Below are 15658 nucleotides of genomic sequence, written 5' to 3'. Positions count from 1 at the left end.
TGTACAGTTGTTTAATGCAAGTTCTACAGCTTAAGTTCTGATTTAAGGTATTCAACTACTACATGACAGCCACACAGGGAAATGCCTTGTTTTGTTTGTATACCGTGACTGACTGATTTCTATTAATAATAATAAATCCCAAGAAAAGAGTAGATTAAAAAAAAACGAAATAAAAGATAATAAATTTAACAAGACTGCATCACAGACTGATGCAATGGTGATTAAATTAGACTAAGGTTATAATAAATGTACTTTTAGCGAGTCTACCTTTTACAGAACATAAGTAACACTCTCCTCCCCTTCATATTCTGCCAGAAATACTACAGCCCTTTTTTGTTACCAGAACAAAACCATCCCTATGTTGAAAGATATCCCAAAAAAGCTGCCCTTATGGAGACTACTGCTGCTGAAATATGATCCAAAAGGGCTCGTTTGTAGTTTGCTCCTGTGAGTTGGAAGGCTTACCAGATGCCAAAACACCGGAAAGTGAAGCATCTTTACAACTCTGGAAAGTTATATAAGTGCGTTTTTCCCTTTTGATGACTTTGGTGCAACTTTGTTCAGAATAGTTAAACACAACTGGCACAATATCTTGATTTTCTGATGTCACTAAGCAGTGCCACTACACTAGATGATATTTTAATGGTTTAGCTATAGGGTCCTTTCTTGTTTTTATTTTTAAAAAGAGACAAGTGTTAGTCATTCCGCACATCCTTTATTTTTGCGAAGTAACTTTTAAGTCCAAGGTGCTACAACAGAAATGCTGTTATCATTCCTGCTGCAAATGTCTATTTCCCTCACACACAAAAAAATAAAATAAAAATACTGTACAGCAATAACAATCCCACCAAACCTCAGCCCCAGCACAGTTTCACCAGATGGCTGTTCATTGTGAATCTGGGTCTGGTCGAGGTTTTAAGGTTGCCTTAAAAGACAGTTTTTTCATTGCCACTGTAACTTTGCTAAATGTTGCTTTGTGCTGTGCTCACAGGGAGGATTACTTTTGGGTCTTTGTAAATAAAATAACAGAGTGTGGTCTGAATCTGCTGTTTCTTAAAAAAAGGTGGAGTTTTTGTCTGCAATTATAAATTGGGATTCTCTAATCATGGACATCCAACCCACTAATTGCTTTTTCCCTTAAGGCATCCACTCACACTGAAGAGACGAGACTGCTGATTTAGCACAAGTTATCTAGACAAGGGTATAACTAGTAGAAAGTATAATAGATCTTTTGACCTATGATCTGTTTGTCTCACATCCTTGACTTTGTTCACAGAACTCACTTTCACGTGGATCTTCAATGAGTACCCATCGTTTGTAATCCAGGACTCGAGGCGGTTTGTGTCCCAGAAGACGGGCAACCTCTACATCGCCAAAGTGGAACCTTCTGATGTGGGAAACTACACTTGTGTAGTTACGAACACTGTCACTAAAAGCAGTGTTCAAGGACCACTAACTCCTCTAGTGCTCAGAGTTGATGGTATGAGAGTTGCACCCCCTACTAACTGAACATGCAATACAAAGGAGAAGTTGCTTATTCTTCAAAATTTCAAAACATTTAGTTGCAATGCCTCATACCTAGTTGTGGTTATTGTGATGGCTATAGTCCTTTTTTCGAGTATGACACCTAAATAGCTCTGTAACGAGGCGCCGCTGTCTTTTTTAGTTTCATGGTGATTTCAACATGGCGTAACATCGATGTCCCAGTCTGTGAATTCACAGTTCTTTGGAGCACTGCAGAAGCATGACATTTTGAGAAACAACAAGGTCACCACATACACACACTCATGCGTGCACACACACCGCTGTTCTCCTCCTGGCTCTGCCAATCCTGTGTCACCCCTCTAACTCCTCTATTACTACGTCCCAAAGCAGTGCTGAAGGGGGATCACTTCGTGCCCCCATCACGCCTCTGTGACATTCACAATGTAGGCAAAACACAGAGATGAAAATATCAGGCCTTGAACGGAAAGTCTGAACAGGGTTTCATCTCAAATTATTGAGGATTTGAGAAACCTGTACCTTGTATTATTATAAAATTAAAAGGATAACAGAAACCGCATCTTAACAGATTTAAAAATGAATTCAGAGTGATTGGTTTAACAATCGAGCCAGCCACATTATCAAAGTTTGCTTTATAGTGGACATTACAGACAGTAATCAGCAGCATCATGTCATCGGATTCTTTAATGTTAAAAGGCACAGGTTTTTTTTTACGCCAAACTATTTTTGAGGATTTGTAGTGTAATATACAGAAAATATCTGCTTTATCGATCTATTTTGTGATTCTTGTCAGAAAAACCACTATAAGATACTTTCCTCTCAGCCTGTGGACACAGTAGAGCGATCAAAGAAATAGAGTTATACTTTTTTGTGCTTACACAGTCGTGACCTTAACTTTGTTTTTATTTTCTTTGTGACCTTTTCAAGCCCCGAGCTGAAAGAACTCCTCTCAGACATACATTGAATCATCTCTTTATTTTCTTTTTAACTCCAGGTGTGATGGGTGAATACGAGCCAAAGATCGAAGTTCAGTTCCCTGAAGTTGTGCCCGTCGCTAAGAGCTCAACTGTCAAACTGGAATGCTTTGCCCTCGGAAAGTATGTCCCTCTGTGTGTTATTATACCACAGTCAGAACCACACCATTAGTTGTTCACTGTACCAATCAAAGCTGCATGGAAATGTGTGGGAACTGTGTGGTTTTTTTTAGCAGTGCAGAACATTTTACAATTTAATGACTCCTTCTTGCTGATGTTAAACAAAAATACACAGAGAAGAAAACTTACCTGTGAATGTGTTCCTATAATTAAACATCAACATGATACATTCTCAGATTTCTCACCACTATACTGTTTCATATTTAGTCTTATTTAGTTTACTTATTATGTTTATTGTTGATTTGTTGATATTTCATGTTTTGCCTGAACATGTGAGAGCACGTTTACATTTCTTGTGTGTGTAAGCATACCTGGCCAATAAAGCTGATTCTGTTTCTGATATTCAGCTTGTTTTTACTGCGAAGCCAGTTTTCAAGATGATAAAAAAAACTATTCTCTGGAGTATTTCTTATTTTGTGACCTTGCTCTGTGTCATATTCCTCATGCCTTTAGCCCAGTGCCAACTATCAGCTGGAGAAGAGTGGATGGAGCCTCTTTTGGCAGGAAGGTGGACATAAATAAAGCCAGCGGAGTTTTAGAGATCCCTTACTTCCAGCAGGAGGATGCAGGGATATATGAATGTGTGGCAGAAAACAGCAGAGGGAAAAACTCTGTAAAAGGAAAGCTGTCTTTCTACGGTGAGTAGGAGGATGGTTTTGCTGACTTTGATCTAAAACGTACCTGACTTCACACAAGTTGTCTTGGAAACAGAAAATATTTGATGCCTTCAACCTGTCAGTCTCATACGAGATATTTCTTGTACATTTATTGACTCTACAGACTTTTACCAAGTCTTCTATCCATTGATTCACAGCCTCATACGTTCCCTACGACTGAGTCTGATTGAAACTCCTGCAGAATAAAAGTTTAGCTTTGGTGCGAGTCCAACAAAAAGTTTAATTTGTTGTCATGCAATCTATAGCTTTTATTAGAACCCATATATAACGTCATCATATGGTGGAATGTGGTAATAAATTAACCTATTACAAGTTGTTCATTTCTGACAAGCTCGTATTGTGCCAGAGGCTAACATGGGGCTGCAGCACACACAGATTTATTCCTCCTTTCAGGGGGAGGTGATTTTTCCCTTACCAACTCTGGACTTATGGCCTGTATTCTGAGAAAGCTTTTAATGTCCCTTGATGAAAGATTTTTATGGTTTCTCTCCACATTATCTTGCAGTTTATGCATTGATGATGTCTTCCCACAAGGCCCTGTAGAGATGGGCTTGACTGAAATCATCAAATCCAGATTTTTCTTTTCCATGAAGGAGGATGCCTTTGATATGATAATACAGTTTTTTGCAGCACCTGTGGGTATTAGATGAGATGCTTCCTGTACCTGTAGGTACGCTGATGATGAAAAATACTTGATTTTAAATAGAGCCTTTATAGAGAGGTATACATCAGAGCACTGGCACTTGTTGGCTTAGAGGTCCTTAAACAATGGAAATGGTATGCTCATTGGTAAACAAGGTCATAACTTTTAACAACTTAGTGCAATTACTGTCCTGGCACTATGTTACATGACCTCTGCACATTTTCTTTGCCGTTCTTGTGGGGAAGTCATGTTTCTCCTTGTAAGATTTAAGTCCTGTCTCATCTCAAGCCTCGTAGACTGGCCGACTGCCAGGTGATAAAAATCTGTAATCTCATTTTAAACTCCCATAGACAGGAGCTTGTGGGACATCCATCAGCTCTATAGAAGAAAAGGAAAATCAATACAGGGATGTGGTGTTTGCGACACAACCAATGCGTGCACAGGAACAATAACGGGTGGCTTCTCTTTCCATTTCCCACTTAATTGTCCTTCTGTAGTTCGAGGGGATTTATGAAATTAGATCATGGTTTAGCACTTGACTGCATTTGAATGGGCACACACGCGATCAGATTCGCCTTGTATAGCACCGGGTGCATCATATTTTTCCTCTCATTATGTTCTCTCTGACAGTTTAATTTGTATTTTTGTCTAAGAGGTGTCATGAAGTGTTTGTTTCTGTGTGCTGATATATTTCCAATTCAGTACTGCTTGCTCATTTATAAATATAATTATTATGCAATACTATCTTGAAAAGTGATCATAAATGTATATATGGAATCCTCAAAACACTCCCTCACTGTTAGCTCTTTTTAAATATTACTTGAGTGAGGCAGGATTTGTTCATACCAAGTAGAATTCACTTGAGGCAATGCATGGCACAGTTACTGAAGATTTGAAATACAAAGGGAAGTAATCAGCAAGAAACACCTTCATTCCTTTGGAAAAACACTGTTGTTGATTTACACTTTTTGAGATTCTGTTCAAGAAATGATCTCATGTTTTCCCTCTCTAAATTGACAGACAGTTGTTTTTTTTGTTTTTTTTTAATCACCTGCTGTTCAGAACAAGATATGACAGTCTTATTCCTTCCAATGTAAAACTCTGATCCTCTTCTCAACGCGAACATCACTGTTTGCAACACATTCAGTAATAGCCAAATTACAACCTCTTAACAGGAGAGTCTGTATTTTTTGTGAAAATCATTTGACTTTTGGCAGTGCTATAGAGTCCTTGACAGTGATGATACAGCTCTAGTCGTAACTGCACCCTCAGGTCCCTGGGGAGAGATTAGATAAATGGCTATTTTAAATTGAGATTAATTGCATTATTGCCATTATTATTACATTATTAAAGAAACTCATCTGGGCAAGCAGACAGACTCACTCAACTACCTCATTCTCCTTGAACTGAGAGTTCTGAATTTATGTGGGTGCGTCTCAAAGGCCATAAATCTTGTTGCACTGTCTCCAGAGATAAGGTGCAAGTCATTTATGTGACACAAGGACCACCATCGTAAATTTAAAGGCATTTTCTCTGTGAATTTTAGATGTTCTTTAAGACAAAAAGGGAATATAACCTGTGTAGCTGCAATGCTCAAAAGAAAAACTACCCTTCCTTTGTAGAAATCACAAGAATTAAAAGTGGTCACTAAACCTCATTCTTGGGGAAAAAAAAAAATTCAATACAAATGATCTGTAAGCTTTTAGCTTTTAACCCTACAATTTAACCCATCATTCAAACTGTTATTTATTGATCCTTTTATTTGTATCGTTTCAAGTTGAGGTTTTCTTTGGGTTAATTGGAAGTGGATTTATGATTTTTGCCCTTGGATGCTTCTTTAATGAACTCATCGCCTCCATGGTTGGTTCATTGATTTTTTTTTCCATAAATTGCTGTGTAATGGAAATGCTCAAGCATATGTGCAATATTAAATGCTGTAGTGTTGTTCATTGGCAGTATGTGATATGTGTGAACTCACAGCTCCACCTCACTTGATTGAGAAGCCTCAGGATGTCCAGAAGACCATTGATGACACTTTAGTTTGGGAATGCAAAGCCAGCGCCAAACCTAAACCCTCATACCGCTGGCTAAAGAACGGCGAGCCTCTGGACCCTATTGAGGTAAGACATTTTACTTACAGTTGATGAGTTTATCTTTGTTTTGGTTTTTTTAATGTTAGTCAAAGTTAACCAAGAATATGTTATAAAATATTTTAAAAAAGACTACTTTTCTGTCTGCATGGTGGTGTAGTCATTAGCGCTGTTCCCTTACAGTGAAAAGGTTCACAGTTCAAATCCCATCGGAAAGGAGGCTTCCTCCCACAGTCCAAAGACATCTTCGTTAGCTTAATTTGTAACTCTGAATTGCCCAAAAGGAATAACAAGATTAAAGATGAGTGTCTGTATTTATATATCAGCTCTGTGATTGACTGTGGACCAGTCCAGGTTGAAACCTGCCTCTCGCCCAATGACAGCTGGTATTCTTTCTTTGTGGTATTTTTAATTAAAATTCTAGTTAATGAAGGTGTGTAGCATTCTGTTGACAACCAATGCATTACACCTGCTAAAGTCGTTTAGCCCAGACTAACAGGCTTGTGTTTAGAATATTTTTAACTTAAGCAAAGTTACTTTATTTCATTTCACATTTAAAATCCTGTGAGTTGAAATGAATTGAATTAGGGTAATATTTAGTTTTTGTTGAATTCAGATGCTGGTTCTGCCTCATAGGCTTGTGCTTGGCAGGAACCTGTCCCTTTGAAATGCTTGTATTTGCCTGGGAACTCAAGTTGGCTTCAAATGATGTGTGTGCGGTATGTGCTGGGGGAGGGTGTTTGTATGTATTTTGCAATGAAGCCAAAGTGATGCCATTTTTTGCCTGTCATCAGCAGCGAGGGACTCTGTTAACATTTAGAGCTCAATCTTCCCTATCTGCTACTCACAATTTTATCATTAAGTCCATTCTCTCTGGGGAGGGTGAACAATGCCTTTTTATTCAAAATACAATTTACATTTAAGCAATTTGCCTTGTTTTGTGCAATTTTAACTGCCGGTCGGAGTAAGTATGCTTTCAGCCTTAAAAGGAGCTGCTTCTGTGAATCACAGTCACTGATAGATTCATTGGTTGTATTGGACAATAAGCACAAAAACCAGACTGTTGTTGTATTGTCTTTAAAAGGGGGAGGTTGGCTTTTCTCTGACGAGGATTGAGAGATGGGATCATATCTGAAATCGTGGGTCTTTTAATTGGAGACAGGAATCACAATCCACACGAAGACGAGAAGATTACAGAGTTTTACCCTCTGAATAGTTTGCTATTTTTTCACAGGAATAGATATCTCCAAATCATGAAATTTAGACACAAACACGAAAAGGAATCATTGTCCTAAATACGTCCTCTCTTTTTCATTTCTGCCTTGTCATGTTATTTGTTAATTATGAACAACTCTTAAAGGTCATTTTTTCTTTTTGCCACACATCTTTAACCACAGGAAGCCCTTATCACTCCACCTGTGCATCTCCGCTATTGATTTGTAAATAACATTGTAAAAATTCCTTTGGCGGGTGGCCAAGGTAACATATTCTCTGTACATGTGGCTATATTAATGAGGTGGGGTGTTACCATTTTCAAAATGCCACCATCAACAGCGGCAACAGTAAATCAATTTCCAAACCCAAAGGTCAGCGATGTAGAGAAAGACGGAGAAGGAGAAGAAGGCCAAGGGGGCCATTTGTTATTCCTCATTAGAATGGATCAGTCCTCCTCTTCCTCTCTTCCGCGCTTTATCTCAGGATCTCTGCCGCTCTCTTTCATGCACTCTCTTTCAAGCTTTTATCCTCCTCCTTTCCCCTCTCTCTCTCTCTCTCTCTCTCTCTCTCTCTCTCTCTCTCTCTCACTCTCATTCTCATTTTGGGACCCCTTCAAGGGATTTAAATGGCGCAGAGAGGGGTTGTCACTTCAAAATGTCACCCGGGTGAAACAAGGACCCACTCGAGTTTATAGTTTTGCACTCCATCGCCAGATCCCCTCTTAGTAACATACATGAGTGTGAGTGTTTCAGATTGTTCTATCTTTCGACCTCCAAAGTCAAGGCCCCGACTTCTGTAGAGTTGCTGTCGTAGCAAACATTCAGTGCAAGCTGATGAAATCAAGAATTTGATCATTACAAGACTGGCATACAACAGAGCCACCATAATTTGCCTTTTTCACAGTTAAACTTCAAACATAGTTGATATCAGAAGAGTCAAGGAAAATTAAAGCTTGCCATCAAGCAAATAAAAATGCCACCATTTGTCTGCAGTGATAAAGAGATTGTGAAAGAGCCACCTCAGGGTCTCTGAGGGTTTTTTTTTAACAGGGCACTGGGTACAAAATAGAGTAGAGTGGCTCCAACTCTTGCACTTACACTGATCTCTTTTATCCCTTTCATCCCCCTCGGCCCTTGCACTGTGTAACCCAAAAAGGACCATCTATCACCCATTCAAAGTCTCCATGGCTCTCTCTCCCTCTTTTCTCTCTTTGTGTTCCTCACTCTCTTTTTTTTCTTGAACACTCATTTAAGCCCCTTGTCCCATCCAAAAAACGGTGGACTTTTTGCGTTCCACTTGGAATCTGATGCATCCACACCTCACTCAGGACCCCCTCCGGCGGTGGCTGCAGTGCCAGGTTAGCTATGTGTCCACAGAGTCACTGTGGCTCAAAAAGAAACCTATTTGAAGAACCTCAGCAGTGTCACTGACTGATGTTAAGGGACAGTCCTTGTCTTTTCAAGTGCCTGCGCTGTAATGATTCCAGACGACAGACAGACTGGCGACAGGACCCGCTGGACTACTTTGTCAGTGACATTAAAAGGTCCAGCTACACTCAGTGGGAAAGATCAAGGGCAAGAACAATGAGCGCTGCCCCACTTAAAGTGGCACAACTATAAAAAGGGAGCAGAAAGTAGTGCCCACCCTTGTAAAGGTCAAAAGGAGCAGTGGGAAGAGGGAAACTTCGTTCAAGTCTTGTTTTTATGATCTATACTCTGAATAGGCATTTGTTTAACATTATTTATTTTCAAACGGACAATTGAACAGTCTTTTTTTTTCTCTGCAATCTACATCTTCATGGTTCTTGAATATGTTCCAGTGAAGTGTATTCTACAGAGGTTTGGTTCCAGCCTTGGTTTGATAGTGTCTTAATACTATTTTAAGCAGAGGGGGGTTACATCTAGTCACAGTGGGCCTATTAACACCACAGAAAATTAGCAGTGTTTCAATTATCAAGCCCCCCAAGGAGAGGAAAAGTGTGGCTGCATCTTGAATAGGATCAGACAAAATGAACACGGTGAATGGTTGTACTTAACATGTCCATATATAGTCCTAATTAGCCTGCTGTAAGACATTTCAGTCTGGCATTATCATATAAACACCTAGCATGTGGTACTGTTATAACCCTAATTGGACAGCTTATTACTTTTGTTTACAACAATCGTAATGATTTGGTTCATAAAGTGAAACATAGTGTGTGCTGTTAAAGGACAATTAATTTAAGATTACAAGCTTGAACTTTTGACCTTTTTTATTTTATCCAACTTAATAAGTTGATAAAATTTGTTACAAAATACTAGATAGTCTCATACTGTTCCACTGTGCAAAGTACGATAAATAATGGTTTCAGATTTAAAAAAACGTTAGTGACAACTATAGGGATGTTTTGTTCAGCACAATTTTACAAAGGGACAACACTTTACAACCTAAACATTGACTCTGTGATGGTTGTACTATTTGTGGTTACTGCCATTATCATAAACATACAAAGTTAATGTAACGCCTGAGCACATTTGACAGCCGTCAAGGTGCATGACGTTTTTTTATTTTTTTTTATGTGTTAAATTGGCACGACTGATATGTAATGATAGAGATAACTGGTTTGTGCAATCCTTATCTAATGTGGTTATACTGTGTGTTTTGTCTGTTCTGACTAGGTGTCAGTCTTATGAGGGATAAATGTCACATTTTCTACTGGGTCATCAGCTGTGGTTTCTGAGGCCAAATGCTGTTACCTGTTAACAGTGGCTAATTATACTTTACTTCTAGCTCCACTAATCAATATTTCATATATTAACGATGGATCAAAGGGCTGTATGTGATATGAAGGGGGTCACTACAGCCACAAGAAAAAAACAAGAAAAGAAAATCCCAAACAATAGACTATGCAGAGAAAGCTTTACAGAACACAAAGCCTGTAGAGAAATCCAGGAGCATGGGAGGTGTTGACGTAAACCTTAGGTCAGACTGGGGCATACATATGAATCGGAGGCTTCAACTTAACTCTCCTGCAGCCTGCTGACTGTTAACCTTGTCTAAACCTATTCAGTGTCTGTTGTCAGGTGAGCACAGCAGTCTTTTTTGAAACATGTTGTGTAAAATGTTTGGATCTGCCTGTGGTGTGTGTGTGTGTGTGTGTGTGTGTGTGTGTGTCTACAGCAGGACAGAGTTCAGGCGAATAATGGAGTACTGACAATCAGCAGCTTGAATCTAGCTGACATTGGCATGTACCAGTGTGTGGCCGAGAACAAGCATGGCCGAATCTTCACCAACGCTGAGCTTCGTGTCATAGGTAAGAGCAAACACACATGACACCGTTAATAAGTGTAATAAAAAATCAGTGGAGTTTTTTTTCTTTCCATGTATTTTGCTGTTAACTAGTTTTATAGTAGACAGATGGGCAGATGGTTAATGCTTAAAGACTAAAGAATAAATATTGCAGCCCCTTGATAGCAGTATAGTCAAGATCCACATTTTAGGCCCTATGTCTCCCGGCCAATGTCACATCAGACTTTTTTCTTTATTTGTAATGGTTTTGTCAGCAAGACAATTTCATAGATGCACTTTTATTTTGTTTTTGATTTCATATTTCCATGGCTATTTCTGTTCTTTAACTAAGATTTATAACTGAAATAGCCTGTAAAACAGGCTGCTTTGTTTTGAAAGGATAGACTTAATTTCCCTGTGGTGTTTCAATTAAAACAGAGCTTAAAAATCACCAAACGGTTTGGTTGTTTATTTTCCTGCCTCTGAAAATTAATTCATCTAAGCAGTTCAGTATTTTTGCCTTTAGTTTGCCCCAAAGTGCTCCCAAGTCCTGCTCTCATAATCAAGACGACATACAGTAGGATGCTGGTCAGCTCTTAGCTAGAGAAGGGGAAATGACATGTTTGATGTTGGATGAGCAGTTTCCAATTTCATCAGCAAGGGATAAGAGCTTTTCCTTGGTTTATTTCTTTCTTATATTTATTATTCCTTCAATAGCACTGCTTTGTTCAGCATTGAATATTAAACTGTATCTTACATTTTCATGCCTCGTTTAATTAAAGTATTACAGTACAGTGTATCTGATATATTCTGACTGCAGACTGTGATTTAGGGAAACCAGGTTAATTTACAATTTTTTTCTTGCAATAAATTGCACTTACCCATTGTCATAATTTAAGCCTCAGTTATCATTTCATAGACTGTTTTTTTTTTTTTTTTTTTACTATATAACGCATCATAGGACTTGTTTAACAGTGCATCTCATTTTAACTGATTGGTAACTTTTGGCGTCTTAATAAAGCACAGTCTTCGTTCAGAAATTTACAAATAGTCAATTTTCATTTTGAAGTTAGAATTTATTTGAATTACTGACTCATTCATCAATCTCTCATCAAACTTTACACATGAGTTTAAAATATGGAGTTCAACTGTAATATGAACTTTTATTGTTATTATTATTATCATGTTAAAAAAAATCATACTGTATATGAAAAAAATCCTCTCACTTTAGTACATTATACCATTTCTTACTATTTTAGTGAAAATTATTAACTCAACTTTTCACTTTGTCCATGTGATCTAGCTACAGATTTCATTAAATTTTTAGCACATAGCTATTTTTATTATTTATTATAATCTTTATCAGGATGAACAGAAACTGCAGCTTATCCACTCATAGCTGCAAGATACAGAAACCAAAATCCAAGTTTATCTGAATGCAGTTAATGTGTTATGTAAAGACAAGTTTGGCAAATATTAGAGTTGATAAAAGAAACGTTAAGGTTTGACACAAAATGAAAGAATTAGTTGTAAGGTGTTTGTGTGTGTGTGTGTGTGTGTGTGTGTGTGTGTGTGTGTGTATATTCATGTTCACCATTGTGTGTATTGTTTTATTTGTCCATGCTCCGACATGTGTTGGCAGGTGCTTAGCCATGTAACTGGCGCCAGTCTGCGTGTTCACTTTGAAGAGCTTTCTGCTGAGTCGGTGCGCATACAAAATAGCTTTAGACGACGGCGCCTTAGTAATTAAGGCCTAAAGAAGCAGCAACAAAGCCTCCCTCTCATTTTACATTCACTCATTTTGCTTCAGAGCCCCACAGCTTCATTCTTAATGCATAATGTCCTCCTAAGGAAAATTCAAGGAATTTGAATAACCACCTACTTTCAAATCAGATGTCTTAAAAATGATGCACCATGTCTGTTTTTCCGCATGTTATGTTTTCCTGTGAGTTTTAGTATTTGTCTGTTTGCAAAAAGAATATATTACTGTAGACAGAGAAGTTTGTAGCACTGAGCTACCTAATTGATAGTTCTACACTATGTTTTCTTTGTCTCCACTGATTGTAAATCAAATCTCATCTCTGCTATTCTTCCTCTGCTGTCTTCCTCACAATACAGTACTTATGTCTTTCTCTTTCCACTTTTTTTACCAGCTATTGCTCCAGACTTCTCCCAAAACTTGCTGAAGGCCCAAACTCTGGCCCGACAGGGTGGCGATGTCCTGATTGAATGCAAGCCCAAGATGTCTCCTCGGGGTGTGATTTCATGGAGGAAAGGGAAGGAAGCGTTGAGAGAGAACCACAGGTAACAAGTTTCTTTGTGTGGAGCTGTAAATGCTCTGTGTGTGACCATTGTTTAGTTTGCGCTCTACTTTCAGAATAGCATTTCATTGACTTATTTTACTTTCCCCTACTTGATATTCATGGTGACAAACTGCAAAGAACAGAACCACAGTGTGACACAATACAATTTAAATTGCATAACACGTCCTGCACTCCACCACTTTCCCCCTGCTATCTACATTTTTTCCCTGAACTCCATTGTACTCTGCTCTCCTGGCAGTGCTCAGAACTGGTTTCTGCACTGTTTACTTGAGGTAATTGGCCGTTCGTAGACTGCAGCACTCGGATCGATGCGCTGATCCATCAGCTCATTAGCAGCATGTAAGGCCTGGAGGGTCATTAGAGCACAAGGCAAGCGATGATCCAGGCAACTATCGAGACATAGAAGAAGCAGGTGAAATCCCCAATAGGACAGATCAATGGCCAGCCACCGAACAACACACATTCTTGTGTGATAGTGGTGGTGACACCTAGGGAACTAGCTGGACACCTTGTTTTATTAGAAATCAGGTTAAGTGCAGATCAATGCAATACCTCTGTGTGCTGGAGAGAAGAAGAAAAGGGAGAAAAAAAACAAATGTTAATAAGACAAGAGAAGCCAATTCTCACCTGAAGACATAATGCTGCTAGAGGTCGCAGCAGGATGTGCAGTCGGTGATTGATCAGGACTCATACTGTTTCTTCTCATGTGGCAGTAATCTCAGAGAAATGCAGACATGGAACAAATCTGCTTCAAATAGAAAAGAAGACATACGTAATTAATACCTGAGGGAAAATTAAGGTTTTCCTCTCTGTTATTGGACATTTTACATACACATGTCAGGCCAGCAATACACATACATGCAAATTCAGGATCCAATGGAGATGCACTAATGGAAAGATATCAGCGTTAGCAGGCTGCCTGAGTCTGAGTGGTTGTAGATCCAGTCAGTGCCTTGCTCAAGGGTACTTTTGCAGTACTCATTAACTAAACCAGCTCCTGTCCAGCAAACAGACCAATTTCCCAAAACTAATCTAACTAACCCAAGTCCCCACAGAATGGCATTAATGTCGTTAGAAATGAATTTGACATATTTATTCTATGATTTAAAGCCACTATGTCCCAGAAGAAGAGGAAATCACAGAGAATATATAACAGTAAGTCTGTTCTTCAATTTTAGGAAACCAAAGTCCTGATGTGCCATTGCTTTTTTAAGTGCGGTTCTACCCACTGCATTTTGCATTTATAAATTCTCTCTGAATTAAATGAGATAACTTCAATCACTTAAAAAAACATTCCACTTTCTATTTGATAACATTTTGATTTTCTGCAGGGATGTACCAGCAGGAAGTAAAGCGCCCCTACTATCAGATACAGTGACGTAGTGGGGGTCCAGATTTCTTATTTGATTTAGGATTAATTGTTGGACTGGCTCAGCAGCTTTTCCACACCTAACCTCTGGGATATTCATCCTCAACACAGTAGGAGGGCAGAAGGTTTATTCATGTCTCCCCTCCTGCATGTCAGATAGTATGTTGGGGAAAGCTACAGTAAGGTGTGATGTGGTTGTTAATACTGATGTTGGCCAGAGACGTCTTTATGATAGGAGAGATGTTGCATTTGAGGGGCGGCTGGAGTATCACTGAACATTTAGTGGTGCAAACATCTGCTAAATGTTGCACCAACCTCCCAGATTTATCATCCTCTTAAGAATTGAAAGGAAAATGCATCCATAGTGTAATGTGCGATATCAATCGCACCCATAAAAGTAGGATTTCCCATTTGAGATTCAACGTTACAGCCTCACCCTGAAGTAGGTGAGCTGCATACAAGATGTTAAGCTTTGACATTATTGCAGCATTTCTCACAAACCTTCTTCCTTGTTCCTGGCCTCTTTTAGCATTTACTTTCCCCCAACATGGAAATGGGGCTGCTACCAATGCTATTATAGTGGCGGCACAACACTAATCCATCCCACTGGCTCAACCAAAATACCCATAATTCCTTCTAATCTTCCTGGGATAATGTTTTCAAGGATCTGGAGCAGGGGAAAACAAATCAACTAAGAACAAGACAGGATTTGATTAGTTAATGAAATCAAGTCCTGGTGATACCTATATCAGCTCATATCCCTTCCGTATAACAAGATAGCCTTGTAACTGGGCTGCTGTGCACTTACGCAGAGCACTATGAGGTTAACAATAAAGTGCTTACCCTAATTTAATTTCATTGCTGACCACTGCCAGCAGCTGTAAAATGGATATAGGAAATAGCTCTTAGGAATATTACCATCAGATTGAACCACTGTGTTTAAGATTCTTACCCTAAATGATATATATTGCTTCACCATGTAATGTGAGTCCTTTTATAATCCTGCCATTAAAGCAACCAGGGCTTTCTGGAAGTGTTGCCAACACAGAATGTGCATTGAAATAAACTTGAGAAAACTGCAAGTCCCAAGTAATATACTGAGTTAATTATGCAATCCTTCTTTAGTGGTTAAAATAATGTTTTTCATTTACAGCCTCTTAGCTTTTTGTTACTCCATGGAGAGTCACAGAAGGCTTTTAGATTACAGACAGTAGCTCACTTTAACACCAGCCAATAAGGTTGAGGTAAAGTGCGTGTTTACTATATCACACTGTTCAAGTTTTATGTACCCCACAAATTTCTCCAATACCTTAATTGCTCGAGGGTAACCTTTGAGAGAAAGGGGAACAAAGGGGGAGCTTTTCAGATGCTCCTTATATTTTTATCCTGCACTATTGCTCTGTAGCCCTGGTGAGG

The 15658-nt window shown here is 38.8% G+C and overlaps 1 protein-coding gene across 1 annotated transcript in view; it reads left to right on the top strand.

Annotated features, from left to right (window-relative positions):
* The window catches only part of cntn3a.1 (contactin 3a, tandem duplicate 1), a 76481-nt gene that overhangs the window by 38785 nt on the left and 22038 nt on the right, over window positions 1–15658 (top strand). Inside the window, exons 6-11 of the mRNA XM_079358678.1 lie at window positions 1277–1480; window positions 2498–2600; window positions 3111–3295; window positions 5958–6097; window positions 10442–10574; window positions 12703–12853. Coding sequence (XP_079214804.1) covers window positions 1277–1480; window positions 2498–2600; window positions 3111–3295; window positions 5958–6097; window positions 10442–10574; window positions 12703–12853 — 916 coding nt within the window. The remainder of the gene's footprint in view (window positions 1–1276; window positions 1481–2497; window positions 2601–3110; window positions 3296–5957; window positions 6098–10441; window positions 10575–12702; window positions 12854–15658) is intronic.

The sequence above is a fragment of the Symphodus melops genome (assembly GCF_947650265.1).
Source record: "Symphodus melops genome assembly, chromosome: 13".
Classification (NCBI taxonomy): domain Eukaryota; kingdom Metazoa; phylum Chordata; class Actinopteri; order Labriformes; family Labridae; genus Symphodus; species Symphodus melops.
This window is presented reverse-complemented; position numbering and strand designations above follow the sequence as displayed.